At 40.8% G+C, this 22,587-nt stretch overlaps 1 protein-coding gene and 2 long non-coding RNA genes across 4 annotated transcripts in view; 2 read left to right on the plus strand and 1 right to left on the minus strand.

Moving 5' to 3' along the window:
- On the plus strand, positions 1–5,631 carry LOC307209718. The gene is made up of 2 exons (XR_013835713.1): positions 1–2,560; positions 2,814–5,631. It is a non-coding gene; the product is annotated as an uncharacterized lncRNA (long non-coding RNA).
- The window catches only part of LOC307209740, a 33,961-nt gene that overhangs the window by 353 nt on the left and 11,021 nt on the right, over positions 1–22,587 (plus strand). The window contains exon 2 of the long non-coding RNA XR_013835738.1: positions 18,511–18,602. This is a non-coding gene — a long non-coding RNA (uncharacterized lncRNA). The remainder of the gene's footprint in view (positions 1–18,510; positions 18,603–22,587) is intronic.
- The window catches only part of IL17RD (interleukin 17 receptor D), a 53,233-nt gene continuing 37,397 nt past the window's right edge, over positions 6,752–22,587 (minus strand). The window contains exons 3-13 of one of the 2 annotated variants that reach the window (XM_079965020.1): positions 21,870–21,995; positions 19,399–19,517; positions 18,645–18,765; positions 17,831–17,875; positions 17,578–17,729; positions 14,927–14,992; positions 14,175–14,229; positions 13,045–13,155; positions 11,029–11,192; positions 8,175–9,114; positions 6,752–7,085 (exon numbers count right to left, since the gene is read on the minus strand). In XM_079965020.1, coding sequence (XP_079821146.1) covers positions 6,970–7,085; positions 8,175–9,114; positions 11,029–11,192; positions 13,045–13,155; positions 14,175–14,229; positions 14,927–14,992; positions 17,578–17,729; positions 17,831–17,875; positions 18,645–18,765; positions 19,399–19,517; positions 21,870–21,995 — 2,015 coding nt within the window. In that variant the 3' untranslated portion in view covers positions 6,752–6,969. Of the gene's footprint in view, positions 7,086–8,174; positions 9,115–11,028; positions 11,214–13,044; positions 13,156–14,174; positions 14,230–14,926; positions 14,993–17,577; positions 17,730–17,830; positions 17,876–18,644; positions 18,766–19,398; positions 19,518–21,869; positions 21,996–22,587 lie in introns of both variants that reach the window. The other variant, XM_079965019.1, reaches the window with a different exon arrangement.

The raw sequence follows: 22,587 nt of genomic DNA on the forward strand, positions 1-22,587 counted from the left end.
GAAGCAGCTTGTTATTCACATTGCCCAGGAGACAGCCTAAACTCTTTCTAACAGGTACTTTGCATGCCTCTCTCCTTTCTCCCTGACATCTAATTATTTGCTTTACAAAAAGGTAGAAACTTAAAAACGATCTATGGTGAATCAAATAAATAAGAGTTTTATCCAGGTTAAAGTCATACTGCAGCAAGTCATTCTGTACACCAGGTGCAACCAATGTGTTGTTTGACTGCAACTCCCATGATCCTTTATGAGTGATCATGCTGGCTGGGAATGACGGGAGCTGTAGTTCAATAATATCTGGAGGTCACCATGTTGGCTCTCCCCGATGTAGACCGTTAGCAACAAGCAACCCAGTTGAATCAGGATGGAAGGGAGAGAGAGAGAGAGATCGCATACAAGAGCACATTTTCATGAGTGAGTTGACAGATTTTGTAGTGTAGCATATTAGATACTTTCAAATATAATAACATAAGAGAAGCCTATTGCATCACTCTGTTCTCACAGTGGCCAACCAGATACCTATGGGAAGCCCAGAAGGAGGAGATGAGCACGAGTGGAAAGTCCAGCAACTGGTAGTCAAAAGTATTACTGTTTCCAATCGCAGAGGCAGAACAAGGCCATTGTGGCTAGTAGCCGCTGCTAAGCTTTACCTCCATGATTGGCTTTTCCTCCATTAATTTGTCCAGAAGCCTAAGTCATCCTCCTGGTCTTTGTGTGCAGCCTCCCAGCCAGCACACATGCAGTTCTCCCCACTTTTTGCTGCTTCATCCCAGAACCCTTGCCAAATGCAACCCCCACTGCCGTTTACATCACCCCCACCCCCGGCAATCTCCGTTTCAAATGCCTCCTGCAAAAGGAGTTTGTGGCTGAAGTAAGATCTGGTCTGACCTTTCTTAACAGTTCCCCCTATTAGTTGTTACTTGTCACCCCCTCCTTCTAGTTGAATTTTCTCAGCTGAGGTGCAGGCGAACCATCAGACAGGATTCTCCACTTGAACAACTTGCTATTTGTTTTGCCTCTCTGTTCAGCAGCAACCAGGTTGCTGAGACCAGATCTGCCACTGGTTGTTGAGTTTTGGCTTGGTGTATGGGCTTTGCATGTCAAAACCCAGCACCTTTAATTGTGCATAAAACACACATGTCTGCAATGTGCCAGTAAGCAGATATATTACAAGTCATAAATAGTCTACTAAGTGAAGTTTTGCCAAGGTCCCAGGGTATACAGTCTGAAAGCTCATGAAGTCACTACCTTGCTGAAGCTAAGCAGATCTGGTTCTGGTCAGTGCCTGGAAGGATGACTGCCTGCAAACCACATGTATACCACCTTGGATTCCATAGTGGGAGAAAGGTTAGACAGAAATGTAAGAAAATAAAAAAATTATGAAAAATGACTTATCACCTTGTTTGCTGCAGTACGTTTTGTCACCCACTTGGAACAAAACTTGAATTGGGCTCGCCTTAGTAATTATTAGCATAAATACGGAGAACATTTATTAAGCTCTTCAACATTTTCTCCCATTTTACTTGCACAAGTTTCATTTGCACAAGTGCCAAGGAAATAATGTTTATAAACAGAATGTATTTTATTTATGTCATATCAAGGAGATGCAACAGTATGCAACATAAACACTGTTGTAATGCTAAAAAAAGATCAAATAGTTAAAAATACACATGCATATAAATCTAATATAAAAATGCAAGAAACACAGGATGAACTTTGTGACATTTTATTCTGGTGTTAATATCTAAAATATAGCAACATAAAAACTAAATTTATCCAATTATCAGCTACCGTCAAGAGCTTATATTCATGTACATAAACATGAAAACTGCTACATTTACTGAAGTGTTGACACATGTAGATACATCTTGCAGTTTTCAATTAACAAACAAAATAAGAATTATAAACATTAACAATTATTGTAACTCTGCATTTGTGTAATCTAAAAAAAAAAAAAAACAACCCAGAACACATAAGGGATTATGTTACCATTTGACAAACTTCAGTCTGTAGCAACAACACAACAAAAAATAGTAACCTATCCCCTAAAATGTACATTAACATTTTTGGCATACAAGAGTTTTTGTTGCAAACCTTACTGGGTTGGAGTGGGAGCACATGTTTAACATGCTCCTCTTGAAGTTAAAAGTGCCTAACTGACTCATACCCAATGGTCACATCTGCACAACCTGGAATACACTTGAGCTAGCCTTGGACTTGTGCCCTTCTAACTCCTATGTTCTTCTCTGAGAGAGCCATGAGAAGGTTGGAAGTGTTTTTTCTGCTTTCAGTTAGCTATATATTGTCTGGACCAACAAACTGTAGTTAACATTAACTCTGCTATACAGTTGTATCTCGGAAGTCGAACAGAATCCGTTTCGGAAGTCTGTTTGACTACCAAAACATTCGGCAACCAAAGTGTGGCTTCTGATTGGCTGCAGGAAGCTCCCAAAAGAACGTTCAGCTTCCAAAAGAATGTTCGAAAACTGGAATACTCACTTCTGGGTTTCAATCATTTGGGAGCTGAAACATTCAACTCCCAAGGCATTTGAGAGCCAGTGTGGTGTAGTGGTTAAGAGCGGTAGTCTCGTAATCTGGGGAACCGGGTTCGCGTCTCCGCTCCTCCACATGCAGCTGCTGAGTGACCTTGGGCTAGTCACACTTTGAAGTCTCTCAGCCCCACTCACCTCACAGAGTGTTTGTTGTGGGGGAGGAAGAGAAAGGAGAATGTTAGCCGCTTTGAGACTCCTTAAAGGGAGTGAAAGGCAGGATATCAAATCCAAACTCTTCTTCTCTTCTTCTTGGGAGCCGAGGTACGACTGTACTTAAAAGCCAACTCCAAACTGCTGCTTCTGAAGGCCTTTTTAAAAATAGCCATAGATTAATGTTAACCGTAGTCTGTTGGTCCTGAGAACATGACAAACTAAAAGCAGAAGTCAAAGCTTCAAAACTCCTCCTTCCAACAATGCAAAAGGGTGTGTATGTGCAAGCCTGAAGCTCACGTGGGTTCATTCTAGTTCACACACACTGTGATAAGTCATGGTTTAGTGTGTGGGGTGGACCAGCTCTTTTGTTTTCTGTGCTGAGTAGTCAACTTTTGGCATAATCCACCACAAGTTCCTCTAGTGCAAGTCTCATTGGAATTAGCAGAATTTACAACGGGCCACAAGTTTTAATGAACCTTCCACAAGATTAATTCCAAGTAAATTTGTTCTTTGTCAAAAGTTCACCAGTCAAATTTCCTTGGGTACAATTTCAATTTTGAGATGAATAATTACGAGTAAAAGGGCAAAACTCAACTAAAGGCATGGATAAATATTTTGTAGGAGAACATCATCTCTTGGGCTTTTCATGGACTGTCTTTTGCTTGCTGGTTTTTTGTTTTTTTTTAAACCAATTTAGTGAGAAGTTAGCCAGAGTGGAACGACTTACTTAGAAGAATCAACAAGCAAAAGCACATCCCACTGAAGTCAGAAAAGCTTCTTCTCATGGGAAAGCCAAAGCATATGGAGAAAGAGGATGAGAAGAAAAAAATATCCTTGAACTGATTTGCTTTGCCCCTGAGCTTGCTCTTTGCTACCTGTGGGTAACTGCCCTGACAGCCACCATCCAAAACAGAATAGAGAATGCATCATTTTGCACTGAAGTTATGTCTAGTATGCACATACATTACATTAAAGGCAATTAGCCTTCGTCTCAAATGTGTTTGCTCCACAGTCTTGCAAACCTTTTCTTTTTTCAGTCCTACTGCTGTTTTCAATCAGCAGAGAAAATAAGTTAGGGTTGTCATACGTCCGGAATTTCCCAGACATATCCAGAATACTGGAGCCGGAAGCAGTGTCCAGGCAGAAATCTCAAAACTGTCCGGGAAAATCCGGACGTATGGCAAGCCATGTCTGCATTGTCATTTTTGGCTATTTTCCTTAAAAATAGTCCAAAAACTCCCATTTTCTTTCACTTTTTGAAATATGGCGAACCTAAAATAAGTTGCTATTTAGTTTTTGTTTACTTCCCATGGCAAAAGGCAGGCAACTTCCTATCATACAGCAGGAGGGAGTGGGATGGTTTACCTACTGATGAGACCCATTTCTACTCAAAACAACTGTCTAACAAAAGGGCTTCTTTTCTGGCCACTGATGCTAGATGCAAATGCACGAAAGCAGTTGTTGGGAGAGTTCTTATTTTGGAAAAGAGAAGCTTGGAAAAAGAGAGTCATTAAATCCCTGCATGCTTCTCTCCATAAACACTGATCTCAAGGCTCCATGGGAGAGAGAAAAAGGCTGGGTGGGGGTTACAATGGAAAAGTAGTTGGCTGCAAAAGAGTTAAGAACCCACCCCCTAAAAGTACTATAAAAAAATAAAGTATACGATCATGCCTTGACATAAGAACTTGTAGGAAGAGTTCGCTGATACCACTGTTGCAATTTCTTTCCCACCATATAGATGCTCTACCTATTTTTATGGCTGTTCTTTGTCCCTAAGTAAGAAGTTATCTACTTTGGGTTACGGGGAAATAATTGGTGGTTGTTATCAATCACCTGTGTCAGAATAAAAGAACTGTACAAAAGAGGAATGGCAAGCTGGCTGCGATATCACCTTTTTCACACTGCTGGTTCTGGAAAAAATGATTTAGAACAAACAAAACAGCAGAAGAGAACTCTGAAGTCTGGCGAAAGATCAAAGCAGTTATAGGCAATGCTTAGGCATTTACTTCTTGCTCTTTCAGGCTTACAAGCACATAAAAAAAATTCACCACCTGAAAATACACAAGCCAACCACATCAAATTGAAATTTATCCTTCAAGTGTCTGAAAACTTGACATCTGTAAGGAAAAACTGCCAAATCTGTGACTGAATTGAAAATCTGAAGAATTCAAATAATTAATTTAGGGCAAGTGTTAGTAACTTGTTGCTGAACTACAATTCCATTCATCCCTGACAATTGGCCACCCTAGATGGGGCTGTTGTAGTCTAAAAACATGGGGGGGGGGGAGTTCTCTACTTAACTAGATATGGCATTTTCTGAACCCTTTCCCCATTTTACACTCCCCTCTCTCCAAGTGGAGTTTGCTTCTGATCTTGGAGCCAACTGGGGGGGGGGGACTGGTGGGGGAGTGCTTTGAGAGGAACAGCATGTGCAGAGGCAACACTAATTGTTGAGAATAAAGCACCTTCTTTGTATCTGTTCGCAGGCACCCAATGTTCTAGCTGCTGCATCATCTAGTTGGACCTTCCATTCAAAAATTTTATTATGTGTTTTGCTATCCTAGTTTGCCAAGTTTGCCACTTGTCTTTAAATTTTTAAAAAAATCACTGAACACATTTTACTTTGAAATTAAGGGAAAGCTGCCAGACAGAAGTGCCTTGATTGTTGTGGAACGAAAAGTATTATGGGGCACCTGCTGTATGAACTTTCAAGTAATCAGGATACACAGGCTAGCTTTCCAGCTGGTTAGCACACAAACAGAAAGGAGCAGGCAACAGAATATCAACCATGGCAGGCAGTGCAAAGTTTTTTTAAAAAATTAGCATGGTTACCTTGGGCAGAAATACCATTATTTACGGCAGTGATTCTTCAGCAAAATATCCTCTCATGTTTAAACCATTCAATAAAGTTTTCATTTCAGAATAACATCAACAGAATTGCTTACTAAACTTGATGTAGTTATTGCAATTAAACACTAACCTACCTTAGACTAAAACAGTTTTAGGGCAATTGTGATCAATACATTTAATACAATTTGCAAAAGCTATCTCTCAATGGACTTTGCTTAATGATTCCAAAGACTCTGAATATTAAATTCGCATGCACATCCAGATTTTTTCCATACATTTGACTGTTAAGCACTTGTATTTTTGTTGTTGTGCTGCTGCTGCACATACAACTTGTTTAAAAAAAAGTATATGCTTAATACATTTGCGTCTTTTAAAAATACCAAACAAATGGGGAAAATAATGTATATATGCATGAACAATTATATATGTAACAAATCCATGGCACCAGTGTAAAATGGAGGTCAACAAGACTTCCCCTTCATTAAGATTTCCTGGATTTTTAGTATGATGTTAAGGACACTGTCAGTTGCATAAAGCAAAGGTTTGGCTTTATAACAATTGCTTATAGTTTCCCCCTTCCTCAAAGCCTAATGGTTTTACTGGACTATTCATAGCATTTTAGTGTTTACAGGCTCAACTAAGAACATTTGCAGAGATTCAAATTTCCCTAAACAACAAATAATTAATCCTAAAATGAAAGCCTGAAGAGAACTAGTAAACATAATTGAGTTTGAATGTAAACTATTCTCAAACTGAAATGGCAAAATAAAGGTTAACATAAATATGTCCACAGGTTAACATAAGACACAAAAAATGTGACATGTTTTAATTTTCTACCAAAACACAATGGGGCAGATAAACATGAACGAAAAAAATGAGAGATTTCTTTTTTTTTTTTTAATAAAGTCTATCCTTTATAGAACTAGTCTTTGGCATTTTAACACTGAATTCTGCCCTTCCATCCCCCAATTCCTGCTGCAGACTTATTATTGTAGAAAGTACTTTAGTATTTAAGAGCCAGAAGCATATATAAGATAATGCACTGAATTATCAGAGTGCCAGACATTACTGGCAACTCATTTTGTACTTCAAAATACATATTTCAGAAAGTAGACATGTTCAGTTTCTGTATATATAACTTGATCATGAGTCTGGTTCTAGGAATAACTTTTTTTTAATAAAAAAAATCTTAGCTGTTACAGTATCAAAGCAGAAAATACTTTATTTTATTTTTTAAAAAAGAACTATGTATAAAAATATACTGGCCATAAACTCTCCTGGGGAGCAACAGATAATCTGCTAGGAAAGTGTATTTTCCTTCAAGTAAGTCAAGTGGCTGTGATAACGCAGAGATTAATGCATACACAGAGGTTGTCGATGATAAAGTGGCAATGCGTAACAATCTTGCAGTGTGTTATAAAGGTGCGATCGCCTGCAGTTCTTCAGTGCGGATATGGCAGTGAAGTTCTGCTTTACATATTCCAGGCACTAAGGATTTGGTGGCAGCAAGCAAAGGAGGTTCTTCTTCTCCTGCAACGAAAAATGTAGAAAATGTCCAGCTATCCAATTAGTTTCAACTTCATTTCAAAATACAGTAAAATACAACATGTAGAAAACATGCAAACAAGCTCTGAGTCCCAAAACAATTCAAGGAAAAGAAAGGGAGGGAGGAAAAGACCAGACTTTCCCTGATCCTTCTTTCCCCTGCCCTGTGATCTACCACCAACTGCCCCGTGGGAAAGATCCTAATGGCTTTTTCTATTTTGAATGCTGTATCCAGTTCTGTACATGTGGATTTCCATTTGTGCAACAAGACTTCCCCTTTTTCTCCCCACACACCCTCAGAATCTGTTCTGGAAGATCCTTCTGACTCTTTGCAGAAGGGGTTGCATAGGAGAGGAAAGGAGGAAATTTAGGATAATATGTAAAAATGGAGAGGTGGGGTCTGAACTTTGGAGGGATAAATAAAGTAAGACAAAAGGAGAAGTAGCATACAAAACTTATTCAAAGCTGTCTGTAGACCAAAGCTGTGAAAAGGCTAGTTCTGTGTAAAAAATCACAGGGATCAGTTCTGATAGGTGAAAAAACCAATAACAAGATTAATCAGAGCTGCACAAAAGTCTGTGAAAAGCTCACCACAGAAAAGCCTAACCCAGTGTAAATTTTAAGCAAGAATGAAGTCTAAAAGCAAGAAACAGCCACACCCAACTTATAGGGGGGGGGGGCAGAGTTGAAGTAAATATGGAATCCAGTGGAGAATTTAAAGTTTATTTTTGGTCCCTAGCATCCCAAAACCTCCTGCTACTTGCTGATATGTTTTTCTAATTACCACACAGAATCATACAAGTTGGAAGGGACCCTGATAATCATCTAGTCCAAGCCCCTGCAATGCAGGAATATACAGCTGTCCCTTACAGCTGTTGTCCCAATACATGGTGTTGTCAGCACCATGCCCTAACCAACTGAACTATCCTGCTAATTCTTCATTGCTCACAACTAAAATTTGGTGCTATATTGTTGAACAGCAGATGAAGAAGGAGCATTATTCTACTCAAATGTCCAGTTATATAAATGTTTAGACTGTAACTTGAGTGTAGTTCACTCTCTGTTCCATCTTACCCAGTCCTGATGATGAGGAGACGCTCTCTGCAATGGAACAGGTTTCAATTTGGTCTGCTATGAGTCCTTCCATTAAAGGGAGTGATAATTCAGATGAAGGAACAGAAGAATCATAAATCCCAGAGTCCCTGGGCATATCTGGGAGATTGGCAGCCTTTACGACATGTAGCAATGGCTGAAGAATGCAGCTACTATTCTGAATGTCCTGAGAGTCTCTGTCCTCGCCAAGATTAAAATGTTGCATCACACAATGAGAGTCTGAATTCAAAGGTAGAACAATATTTGCATCTGCTTTCAGGAAGAAATCCCCATCAGTCACTTGTTTAGCGACTAAGTCATTTAGTACCAACCCAGAGTCGAATTTTTCCATCACTGGCTCTTGGTAATGTAAAGGAGGTGGGCGGAAGGGAACAAACTGCTTTTCAAACCAGTCTGGCTCCTGGTCAATATACTGGTGCATGTTGCAAATGGCGACATAAAGAGACCGCCCAGATTTGCTCCTGAAATAATTCCTTTTGCTGATGTGTACAGGATACAATTCTGAATCATGAAGGCTAAGATCTCTGGACTGTAAATGGGAGTAAAGCTGAGGCAGGTTATCCATGAGTTTGTACTTTGTAGTTAAATCCAGAATACCAGGAACATCACCCTCACAGGAGTAATCAAAGTAGACAGCAATGAACTTGCAGAGGTCATGTGAGTTCTGTTTTGCATGGCGCAGCTTCTCTGCTATTATAGCTACAGCGACCAGAAACAGTTCTCCCTTTGCAGCATCCTTCTCCTTGGGTCCCTTATGCTTCCAGTTCTTTTTCTCCACAAAGTATTTCATTCCTTTGGAACACACAATGATAATATACTGGGACTCGTTGATTTTTCGATGAAGCCACTCTTTTTGCCCTTCTTTACAAATCCTCAGATCTTCCCATAAGTCTAAAGAAACCTAGAAAAAATATTATTAAAACCATCATCTAATGGACTGACATTTACTAAACATGTATTAGTTATGCTCAGTGACTTGTATGTGGCTTTATGCACAGACCTTCAAAAGTAGGGATGGAGAATTTGTAGATCTCAAGATGCTGCTGGACTACAACTTCCATCATCCCTGACCGTTGGACATGCTGGGTAGGGCTGATGGGAGCTGTAGTCCAACTGCATATGGAGGGCTACAGGTTCTCCATCACCGCATTATAGGTTTGTCTAAGAAGTTCATACTTTGAGATTATTATTTTTTGAAGGTTAATAATTTCAAGATAATAGGTGTGTGTGTGTATGCATGTGAACGTACACTGCACACACAATCCAGTTTATTATGCATGAACTGTAAAATGCAAGGTTGGTTTACTTGCCTCAATCCTACATTATAACCCCCACCCAAGAATATAGATGTTTAGTTACACAAAAAGCAGCAGCTTAATTACAGAAGCCACTGTAATACACACTTGGAGCTCCATGACAGTAAGTGCATATGTCAAAGGTATTTGTGTTGAACTGTCCCCAATACTGACGTGAAATTTTCATGCACACAAGATCTGATGGATGGGGCTAAGGCACTTGAGCATTAATTTGTACCTTTAAAAAAAAATGGTACCCTTTCTAAATAAATATGGTTTGTATCCAACCAAGTCATACCCAGAGTAGACTAGTTAAATAAATGGATATTGAATTCAGTGGGTCTACTCTGGGTATGATTTAGCCCTCCTGAAAAGAAACTAAAGCAGAATACAGGCAATGACTTTTACAAAGATTTGACCACTAGAGGTCAGACATGCTGTATAAATCTCTATGCAAAAAATAAATCAGCATTTAAATTCATACAAACACCAATTAATTTAAACCTCACAGAGACAGGATTAACACTGAACAAAGACAACTCTAAATGACTCCTGCAGGCTAATTCCACCCACTCACTTTTTGCCAAATCTAGCTATTTAAAGTACAAATTTTCGAATATTAAAAGAGTGAGAGAGAAAAACAGAATTATGGGGTTGGAAGAGAGCCTAAGGGTCATCTAGTCCAGGGGTCAGCAAACTTTTTCAGGAAGGGGCCAGTCCACTGTCCCTCAAACCTTGTGGGGGGCCGGACCCACCCTCTCCCAAAAGCACCCCCCCTCACGAAAGGAACCCCTGCCGCCACCACTCATGCCACCACCACCTCGTCTTCAGCAGCGTCAGTGGCATCCTCTGTTTTGGCGGGGTGCAGAGCCCATGCCGCTAGCCTGGGCAGTGGAGGCAGCCTCTGCACTGCTGCCGCTTCCTCCCGCTCAGCTCTTCCCGCTCGGCCACTTCTGGGCGCCACCCCTTCCTTCCCACTGAGGCAGCTGAGCAGGAGGAAGTGGCTGAGCAGGAAGAGCAGAGGGGAAGGAAGCGGTGTCAGTGTGGAGGCTGCGCCAGCATCACCACCCGCCCAGAGGCACCAGCGGCTTCTGATTGGCTGCAGGAGCTTCCTGCAGCCAATCAGAAGCCGCGTCATGTCGCAGAAGTCATTCCCCACACAGCGAAGCCTCCGTGCTGCACAGGTTTAGCACGGGGACTGACCAAGCAGGTGGCAGGGTCCACACGGTTTGCGTGCCTTAGTTTGTCGACCCCTGATCTAGTCCAACCCTTACAATGAAGACTGCCTGAACCAATAGTGTATTAAGAGATAGGATTAGGATTCCAGGGCTTTATGGAACCAACATTTCATCAGTATTTTTTTCCCCTTTAAAAAAAAAAAATTTCATGGTCCACCAATAATTGTTTCATGGCTAGGCAACTTATAGAATCAGCCATTATGAGGCTCATGCTATTTGCATGACCTGTACAGGCCCACACAAGTAAATGCAAAGCACTGGCAGCAGCTACAAAGAGTTTACCTCACAACCACAGAAGTCCTGGAGGAAATAGGCAAAGCACTGGATGACATTAATGTGCTTCTGACAATCTTTATTGGAATAACAGATGAACACTTTGGGCCGAGGTCGTTGCCTTTCCACATGGAGGGCAGCAGAATAGGTTGAAGATTCTGAACTCTCCTCATCTAAATGGGAATAGATATTTTCTAAATTGAAACAAAAAGTAAAGCATTTTACTAGCTACATACATACAAGCGCTGCCATTTTTTTTCCTGCTTCAGCTTTGAACTTTAGCAGTTGATACATTTGTCTTAATTTCCCAAAATATTCCATTTTCCCTTCCAACTACAGACACCTTAAAACCAAATCCTCTTCAGCCATTTGACATAGTTGGAAGTCCTTACTGCTTGCCTGTTAAATGAATGCTCACTGACTATGCCACTGGAGAGCTGCTAATGGGAACATTTGGGTCTAACAGACACGCACAAACAACTCTCTGCAGGTGCAGATTACTGTCATCCTCTACATGCTACAGCTGATCAGGATTAGCCCTGTCATTAGACACCATGAGGCAGCTTTCAGGGTGTTTTGAAAAGGCATTTGCTTTTCCACCTCGGGCAGCAAGATGCCATGGGCTAGTCCTGTAGCCCATATAGCGCAAACGCAGAGTCTCATCCTAAACATTAGAAAAGTACCACCAGTGTGTCAAGCAGCAAAGTCCAAAAAAATTAACTCTAGCAATGCAAGCAATTTAACTCTGGGCACAGCCTGTAGAAGGGCTCTGGTGATGGTGCAACCCTAGCTTTTCCCAGCCTCCACCCCAAGGACTAAGCCAGGGGTCGCAATCTAAGGCCCACGGGCCACAAGTGGCCCATGGGAATCATTTAACCAGCCCACAAGCCGTACCCGAACTGAGCCACCCGCTCAGCGAGTCCCCGCGCACTGTGCTAAACTGGCACTGTGCGGCACGGGGACTTGCTTTCGTGGTGCTGGAAATCGCGTCTGTGCAGACACAGATGCCGGAAATCGCATCTGCACAGACGCAGACACCGGAAATCATGTCTGTGCAGATGCAGGAAATCATGGGCGCGCATGCTCATGAAGGGATCTCCGCTGGAGTGAACCAGCCCAGGCAAGGTAAACCTTACTGACCCCTGGACTAAGCCTAGACAAACTTCAGTCATTGCTGAGGCCAAGGGACCTACGCAGATGTCTGGGAAATCCCAGACATGTCCTATTTATGGGGGCCAACATGCCCATCTAGGGGAAATTTTTACATTTTAAAGGAACTGTTTGGGTTTGGGGGGGATTTATTTATTTGTTTATTTATTTGGCTTGGGCACAGGCTGCTCTGCATGCTGCTGCTGCTGCTAGCCCAAGCCGGTGAAAGAGGCACACGGACATGGCGGCAGCCCCTTGTGCCCCTTTCCCTGGCTTGGGCTGGCAGTGGCTCAGGCTATCCTCTTTTACTCTTCAAGATATGGCAACCCTAAAGGGACCACATGACCCAGGAGCTACATACCAAACTACAAGTACTGCTAAGATTGACTGGAGGAGTTGCAGGAGATAAGGCACACCTCTGGGTAAAGGTCACAGCTGTGTCACCCCTTGCTGAATGGAAATTTCACCACCCAAAGATAAGGCTAGGGTTTGCTGAGCAAGAGCAAGTTAATCTCAATGTAGGGTTACAGTTAGGCTGGAGATTCCAGCAGCAAAACAGGGCTGAAGGAGGATCACAGACTTGCAGAGTTGGAAGGGACCACGAGGGTCATCTATTTTATTTATTAAATTTATTAAATTTGTATACTGCCCTATATCTGTAAGTGTCAGGGCAGTTCAACCGCCTGCAATGCAAGAATCTTTCACCCACTTTGGGGCTCAAACCCTGAAATTAAGAGTCACATGCTCCATCTACAGAGCTATCCAGAGCACTTCTAACAACAGAATCCAGCTTTAGAAACAAATATGTTTCCTTCCAATGTTAGCACTGCTATAGACATTTCCCTCTTATAATTCATCCTGTGGAAAAATACATACCTTGCTGCTTTTTGCGGCACATCACTGTGAAAAGTGTTGCAAATGCAGAGACAACAACCAATGGAACTGTAATGGCTATTGCTCTTATTGGCCCGGCCCATGGGGAATGCACTTTGAAAAGTAGAGGAAAACCAATAAATTAGCTCTTCTCAAATTGTGATATTCTTAACAATCTCATCTTCCTACTGTCATTGCTGGCAAGCCTACACTACCTAAATGGCTTCTTTTTTTTTTTTTTTTTGCAATACTGCTATATTAAATCATATATTTGCAGTATGTTGTTCGTTTCTATTAAGTCCACTGTAGTGCATGCATCAGAAATAGAGGGCCACTCTCCCATTTCTATGTAATTGGTATGGGGGGACGCTATTGCAAAAATTCCTCCACCCTATATATATTTCCATCAATTATCACAATGATAGAATTCACCATCAATCCAGGGAAACTAGCACACAGTAGAGTGTGATACACCAGTGGCAGCCAACAGGGTGCCCTCTGGATGTTGTTAGACTGCACTACAACTCGCATCATCCCAATTACTTGCCTATGGCTACGGAGCTGTACAAACTCCGCCTTGTAGAACAACCCAACCTCAAACATGCTTCGCACTATTTAACGTCATGTGGATAACCCATTACACAGGGTACAGCACTGACAAGAGAGAAAGGGCCTCTGCCCTCTTCTTGTGATGTAATGCAGAGGTTCCCAAACTGAGGTCTGCAGACCACCACAAGCTTCATTCAGGTGGTCTGCGGCATGTCTGTGAAAAACCAATCAGAATTCTATGGAATCCAAACTGTAAATACAATATAAGAAATAAAGGAAGCAGCAAAAATACAATATAAGAAATAAAAAGAAGCCATTACAATAAAATTAAACATCATATAGCATTTAAGCACAGCACATTACAACTGCTGCAACAGGCGGAATAATCATTAAGTGGTCCACCTCAGCAATTTTCAAGTGATCTATGGAGAAAGACCACAGCTGTAAGAACTTTCAGAGCAAAAGGTCAGTGTAGAGCTGGCTCATAACTTTTAACCTTAACTGGGAGTTAACTGGAGATTAAGAATTATTCTTCAGATGGAAATGGCAAATTAACATCTCTTTCAAGTAGAAATATATCATACCTGGTTTTAATGCATAATGCATTGTTTTCCTTGTTGTATTGGTATCGTCAACCAGCTTTTAAAAAAAGGGAGAGAGGAGAAAGAAATTTTAAATGCTTTATAACAAAATCTATTTTTAGAGATATTACAAATCACTACTAAGTACCCATGAGTCAAGAAAAAAGTGATGTTAATGGTAAAATAAGAATTGTGTACACTTTTTATTCATTTGATGAATAAAAGTGATGACTTGCCTGTGTGAATGAGTCCTTTAGCATCAAATACAGAAGCTTAGTATTGCCTCAAACACAATGCTTTTTAATAGAATTGATTTCACAGAATCAACTCTGAAGAATCCAGTAAACAAAGAGCAACTACACACTGAAAACATGAATGAACCAGTCTGGCTTTTTTAAAACAACAACAACACAAATTAGAGCTATGAAATTAATTAGACATGTTTGGGGGGGGGGACTTCAAACATGTTGAAGAGTCTCTCCAACCCACAAATAATGTTAGTGTTAATAAGATAAGAATCAAGGTTTAAAACTCTTCTTTGGATCAAGAGTTACAAAGATAGCTTGATTTCAAGCTGCCACCCCTCTTCTATTTGCAAATAAGCAACCTTTTCACCATGGCAGTAATGTAATGATGTAGCATTGTCTAACTACATTCCCAGCTTCAAAGGAGATGCAGAATGCTGACACCTTTAATTTTGAAGGAGAATAATTTCTGTGAGCCCCAACTTCTCAGACTACAAATAATTGCATTACCTCTATTATATAATCTCCTGGTGAGACATTCTGAAGAATACAGCTTGTGACATCTGTATTTTTTTCCTACAGAGATATGAAATAAATTGTTTTCTTGTAAGTCATTTGTATGCGTTTGAATGCTAAGCAGAAGGTGCACTCCCATTAAAAAGTAGTCAATTTGGAAATTCATACTGCATCGGAAATTCATCCAGTACAAATAAAGGCAAACACAGAACAATGTTATTAAGCCCAAAGACTTTGGAGTCATTGATCAAATGAATGAATGAATGAATGAATGAATGAATGAATATTTATTATTTTTACCCCACCCCTGGCTGGGTTTTCCCAACCACTTAATGTCTCACATTAAGAAATCAGAGCCCATGACCTAAAATCCAATAGTGAACAGAGGACTGAGTTCCTTCCCAGAGTCAAATGAGAACTCTGCTGCACTCACAGACTGGCTCAGCTGGTTCAGAGCCAAGTGCATCAGACTGCCCAAGGGAGCAGATTCCAAAGACAAATACATATGATTGAAAGCAATCAGTATTTAACCCAAGGAAATTAGAATTGCAGTTCTTGTGGCCTTTGGTGAAAACCTTACATTAGCATTCAATAGAAATATGTACAACTTTAAATGACCCTTAGCCCAGATACATTGCTTACTGTTCTCAGGTTGCAAAAAACCCCAGAACAAAACTTCCTACCCCCACCCCAAAAATGCAAGAGCACTTGTAAAATTTAAACCCAACTTTCACTCTCAAAAAAATAACATGCATGTATACTGATATATGATCAAAACACTGTGGTGTATGTCTGTGCTATCAAGTACTTTGCATGCTGCAGTAAAAAGGTAAAGGTAAAGGTACTCCTGCCCGTACGGGCCAGTCTTGACAGACTCTGGGGTTGTGCGCCCATCTCACTTAAGAGGCCAGGGGCCAGCGCTGTCCGGAGACACTTCCGGGTCACGTGGCCAGCGTGACATCGCTGCTCTGGCCAGAGCCAGAGCCGCACACGGAAACGCCGTTTACCTTCCCGCTGGTAAGCGGTCCCTATTTATCTACTTGCACCCGGAGGTGCTTTCAAACTGCTAGATTGGCAGGTGCTGGGACCGAGCAGCGGGAGCGCACCCTGCCGCAGGGATTCGAACCGCCGACCTTTCGATTGGCAAGCCCTAGGCGCTGAGGCTTTAACCCACAGCGCCACCTGCGTACTAAAGTCTAAATCCTATTCTACGTGGATCAATCCAATGTGAATAGAAATAACTGCTAAGATCCCATTGTTGTGGCACAGGATGATTGAAAGAGATCCAAGTTTTGCACAGTGGGCATGATCCAGGCAATATTGAGCACTTTCAAATCCCATTGATTTCAATGGAGAAGTCGGGCACCCAGTGAAATATATCCTATTGAAAAAACCATTGCATTCAAAAAATGTTTTAACTTTGGTGGGAGCATTCCCAATGGGTTTTCCTAGTTAGAAATTTCTGGGAGCAATGTAGCATATTCTCCACTCAGCTGTAATAATCAGTGAACCTCATCCCAGAAAGTTCACTTTAAGTACACTGATGAGGACAGCAACCCCGCACTCATATTACATCACACTCAAGAGATACACTGGCAGCAGGTCTGCTTTATCCAGAACACAATCTGGGAGGGAACATGCAATTTGGAAAACAGAGGGGCGAAATGACAGATGCATGAACACAGTTCCTGGAAATTCTACCACTCTTCCCTAATCAGAGGCCATGCTGCTGCTGATGCCAAATGATGTCCACAAACAGAGGGAGCCAATCCACACAGGCCAGTCCATTTAGAGAGAAGTATGGCACCAGATCTAGGACTGGCAAGCTGTTTTGCCATTGAAATGGGTGCCCATAACTCTGCTCTCGTTCATCCACTCCACCAGTGTGCTGGGTGCATAGATTCTGTGTGCCTGTTGAGATGCAGCATGTTTTTCATTTCATCAGCATAGTGGAGCTTCTGCTGAATCCTACTGCTCTTCAGCCAATGTTAACTCCTATACAAGTCGTACCTTGGTTTTTGAACAGCTTAGTTCTCAAACGTTTTGGCTCCCAAACGCTACAAACCCGGAAGTGACTGTTCCGGTTTGCAAACTATTTTTGGAAGCCGAACATCCGACAAGGCTTCCATGGCCTCCGATTGGCTGCAGGAGCTTCCTGTAGCCATTCACTTTGGTTTCCGAACATTTTGAAAGTCGAATGGACTTCCGGAACGGATTCCGTTCGACTTCCAAGGTACAACTGTATTTAGGAACTGTGCCCTAACTCTGCTGGAAATTAGGTCCGCCAGCACAGAGCTGTTAACACTTAACTATCAGTTAGTCAAATTTATTTGCTAAAAAGCATTGGGCACCACTAAACTACAATCAATCAACCTGTGCGATACATTTTAACATAGTTGAGCCCCAGCACATTGGACCCTGTTTCATACAGTAAAATTTTGTCTGTTGGAATGCTAGAACAAATATAGAAACCATGTGACATATTTATCCCTATCAACCAGTACGGAAGATTTTTATTTGTTCTGCTCAAAAAGGAAACTGTCCAAAGAATCTCTTTCAAAAACTTGTCCCTACAGGAATTTTATGCATAACAGTTTCATGTACAGAGCATTGTGAACCATGTTATAAATCATGCTCAGCCCAACCTGTTTGCAAGTCTTCTGTTTGAAGTGTCCTTCGTTTTTAAGTTTGTAGTGCAGATAATAATATCTGAATCCAAAATTATGCGGTGCATGGTCAAAAGACACATGCATATTAAAGCCTTGCTGGGTAACGTTCAGATTCCTTGGCTTCCAGACTATCAAGAAAGAGATATTTAAACATTAATTACTATTTTAGGAAAAACTCTTAATTATACAATCTTCACTTAAGGAATGCTGAGCAAATATTTCCACTTACAAGGTTTGCAGGCTAAGTTTTCTGGCTGCAGTAGCAATTCACAGGCTAGCAAGGGAAAAAAACAATAATGGATTCTTTAAAACTCAGGTTTTACAAATAAGTATACATCCTTCATTTCATCCTTGATGAGTCCAGGTTGGGTTATAAAATGGTACATTATATCACAGGCTTCAGAATGTCAAAGAATTATTTATCTGTTACCTGCCTAGAGTCCTTGGAATAAGGCAGGTCAAGGATTCCAACAAATAGCTTACACAAATATAGCAGTTTTCCATAAATTTGCTGGGCATCATATAAAAAGCAGGACCTACTTTACACCAGCAAGTCATGTGACCCTCACTAAGTGAAGAAGAGGAAAAACAGAACCCAGGGTCTCTTAACAATTGCTTAATTGTAGCATCAAGCAATTATAGCATGAAGCTTTGAAAAAATGGATTCAGACAATCAGGTTACTCACAGGATGGCTGCAATTGTCATTTGAATCTCATCCTGATAGGTGACAAGCAGAGGCACAACCTTATGATGCTATTTTACCTTCCTAAAACCAATCATGGGGAGATGGGGGGAGGGCCAGAGCAATCTGAATGCCATTAAATGAACTTATTATTAATGTATCAAAACATTTCTTAACACTTCCTGTATTGTTGACTCTGATTTCCATTCCCATCTTTCTCTCCAAGGCCTCCAAATTTATGTGAAGCAGATTTTAGCTGGAAGTGGAAACTTCGGCGTTTCAAGTTGCTACCTGCTTTCCTTAAGACGCAAGACACAGGTACCTTTAAAAGCAGAAAGCCACAATTGCCAATGTACTTACGCCGAGTTCTGAAGAAAAATGGGTGGTAGTTGCTTTCGTTCTTAATGGATGGGAAAGGGACAACCTTCACAAAGTAGTCAGTTTCAAATTTCAGATTGAGAAAAGACTGAGACTCCACTCCCTGCAAATGGTTGGGGGAGGGGGGGAGAGAAAGAGAAGACAGAAATTAAAGCCAGTCAGTAACGTATTTTAAAGCTTGCTGCATGGTCACTTGAGTGCAAGTAGGTTTATTTGCCATCTTTCTTCTTTGCAAGTGCTTTGAAGCACATGGGAACCAAAAGGGGACTAGACCCCTTACTTTTTCGAATGACTTAATTAACTACTGTCTTAAGGAGGGCACAGGCGGGTTCATGATTTTACAGAAACTAGGGCTGGTGGGAGTCAGGAGTTTGTAAAAGCCTCTAGTGCTGGTTCTTGGTATAAACACAAACTAGAAGTCTCTTGGCTTGTCGCATAATATTCTGATCAGAAGCAAACACCCCCCGCCCCCCGCAAAGTAGTCATACACTTTCCTTCTGGCACTTCATAGAACTATTTCCTTGCTGCAAAGAGGTAAGCAGGGGAATTTTCAAAGAGTAGTATGCTCTGCTCTGATAAAAACAGAGAAAATGTGTTCTAATAATCAAGGTCACGTGTACCAAGAAGCTCCACTAACTTCAAATAGGTTTCTCATAGAATAATAGTTCTGGATTTTTTATCTGAATTATTCAACACTTTCTAAAAAAATACTATTTCCTTAAAATATACTACTTACAGTCCATTTATAACTTGAATTCAGCTGCTTTGGGTCTTTTAAGACCAACTGTTGACATTGTCTTCCCTCTGATTTTAACTCTTCAAGTATTACTCGAAATCCCTTCAGAAATTCAATACCTGCATACATTTAAACAAAAATCAAATACATATTTAAAGGCTGGATGTGTATGTGTGTTTTATATACAATGGATATATATTCATCAGCTGGTTCCTCCCATGTGAACTTCCCCTCCAAAAAAACTTTGTACAGTGGTACCTCGGGTTAAATACTTAATTTGTTCTGGAGGTCTGGTCTTAACCTGAAACTGTTCTTAACCTGAAGCACCACTTTAGCTAATGGGGCCTTGTGCTGCTGCCGTGCCGCCGGAGCACGATTTCTGTTTGCATCCTGAAGCAAAGTTCTTAACCTGAAGCACTATTTCTGGGTTAGCGGAGTCTGTAACCTGAAGCGTATGTAACCTGAAGCGTATGTAACCCGAGGTATCACTGTACTATTAATGGTGCATCATATGAAAAAGCCACACTACAGTGGTTCCCATAGCGTTGAGCTAATGCTGGAAGAGGCTCTGTGATATTAAAATGCCTGGTGCCAACATGCAACTAACCGTATTTTTCTTTTTTAATGTCGCATGTGTAGCACAGAATATCACATGTAGCCCCTCTATCTTACTTTTAAAAATTTGCTAGATGATGAGCACAAGCTGCGCTTACATCCTGCTCAGAGACAGGCAGCCACAAAAGTTGTCTGACCTTGGCACACAGCCAAGGCATTTGGATGCCAGGCCTGTGTCCCTGAGCATGTGCTGAGGAGCACTTGAGAGCACCTCTCATGAACAGCAAACAGTGCCTCCAAAGTACAATTCAACTTGAAAGAGCCCCAGGCCTCAAGCTTGGGGATAGGAAGAAAGTCCAAAACACCCACTGAATTTCAGAAGTGTTCAAAGTGGCTACAGTTCTGAAAACAACTGAAAACGTCAGATGAAATCTGGTTTGGATGAGGATCGTGTTAAAAATGGTTACAAGGCTCAGAAACAAGGGTGGGTTTTGTCTTTTTGTTTTTAAGACAAGGTGCTTTGCATAACTGGCCTACAAACTATCTTGTAAATCACACACACTTCAGAAGAAAGGCTAAGTTTGCAATCTACAGTGCTTATACCATTCATGAACAAAACAGATTCTTAGTAAGAGGTTGGGGTGAAAAGCGAATCTAAGCACAGCGCCTGATAACTGTGTGTGTTTATAAAGACTGGGGGACACTCCCATAGCCCCAAAGTACTTAAACCAAAACTGGATTACCATAGTTTAACTCTGGATATTTGTTGAGTTTGAATGCAGGTTTCGAAACGCACACACACACACACACACACACACAAATATCTTATTTCAGGGCTCTAAATGATCTTGCAATGGGAAATACAAATGAGCCACCCACTGTGTTCTTAATATTTAGAGGAACAAAAGCAGTGTTTGTGCTAACATATAGACCATGAAAAAGAAGAGTTAACGGGCTCCCTGTTACCTGAGATCCTTCAACTACAGTTCTCTCTTGATGCTTTCAGAAGGATTAACCTCTGATCATTACAAGAGAAAGCACCAAGCTTTGTATCCCGTGGAGATTGGATGCAGCCAAACCTGCAGCTGCAGATTACCAATTCAGTAACTCTGCACTCTTGGAAGCATTGAGTATCACTTCCACATTCCTTCTCTCTATCTGCTCATTGTTTTCAATTCAAAATTCATCAGCGGTAAGCTGCATGTTATCAAGCTTTAGACATTTTTCTATTTCCACAAAATATATTTACTAATTCTTCAGCAAAGTACATTTCTATAATCAGTTCATGACCTCAGCCCTTTTGAAAGGCTAACAGATTTAAAGACACAATTGTTCTGTAAGGTGTATCCCTGCATTGAATTTTGTTTATAAATGCTGTTTATACTTTCCTTACTTTATTCTTGGAAGGTACAAGAATTCACTAAAATCTATTTCCAATTAAGCATGTCTCAAATCACAATTGTAAATGGAAAGCAGGAGAGGCACAAACATCCTAACCTAGAGGGGGATGAATCAAAATATGCACCTTTAAGAACCAGTGATTTTAATGGGAGAGGGTTAAACATGCACCCAACCATTCAAACCTAATCTGCACTGAAACTGATTTTCAAAGGACTTCTTAAAGATTTAGCAATTGTACATAACTTGCCATTTTTTTAAAATGGCGAGAGTACCATTTCAAACATTGCAAATAAGTGTCCTTCACTCTAGAGTGCTTAGTTTAGCTTATTTGGACAGCCTGCAGCTCTTTTCCTAACAAATTTTCTCAAGTTTCTAGCCCAAATTTTAGGGGGAGATTTGAGAAGAACCGGATGGTGACAATAACAATTCTACTTGGAGCATCCATGAACAGAAGTCATCAACTAAATGCTACTACAAAGGGCACATGAGCACAATTTCTTTTTTATTCTACTTACCAATGGGATTTGCTGTCCACAGTATTGTCACGGCAACTTGATCAGAGCATGCATACTGGCTAATAGTGATGTTCTGTACATCACCAATTACATGCTTTCCCAGTGAGCTCAAATAAGGAGTACAGTCTAAAGAAAGAACAATCGGGTGAAATACATTTAATCCAGGCCTTACGCAAAGACACATTCATGATCTTAGCCAATATACTTTTTGAAAAAAAAGTTCTGCAGAAGATGTTCCTGCTATCTATCAAGCCTCATAATTCTGTTCTCTAGATGACTGCTCTGAGATATAACACCATGATATAACTATAAATTAGTGAAAGCTCCTATTCTGCTGCACAATTCAAATGAAGGACAGCAAGAGCTTCCTATTAGCAAAAATAGAAACCTGTCTTTTAATAGGAAGTTTTGAGCAAGAGCTTCCTGCAACATCTGGATCAAATTAATAGCTAGCTTTCCATTTTTGGATTCCTGTTGCTAAGGCTTTATGCTCAAAAATGACAATCTTATTCCATTACTTTTGATTTCTTTTCAGAAGAACAAAGAACAGATTTCGGGTAAATAAATCTTTTGTACTTGACAGAAAATAGCTTTTAAGAATACTGACTATGGAAAGGCAGAAAAAAGGTATCCATGGTCCACATTAGAAATAAACCATTAATGACAAAATTTTATGTACTATGAGATAGGGTCCAATGTTAACAAGGAAACACAATTC

The sequence above is a fragment of the Podarcis cretensis genome (assembly GCF_951804945.1).
Source record: "Podarcis cretensis genome assembly, chromosome: 2".
In the NCBI taxonomy this organism is placed as follows: Eukaryota; Metazoa; Chordata; class Lepidosauria; order Squamata; family Lacertidae; genus Podarcis; species Podarcis cretensis.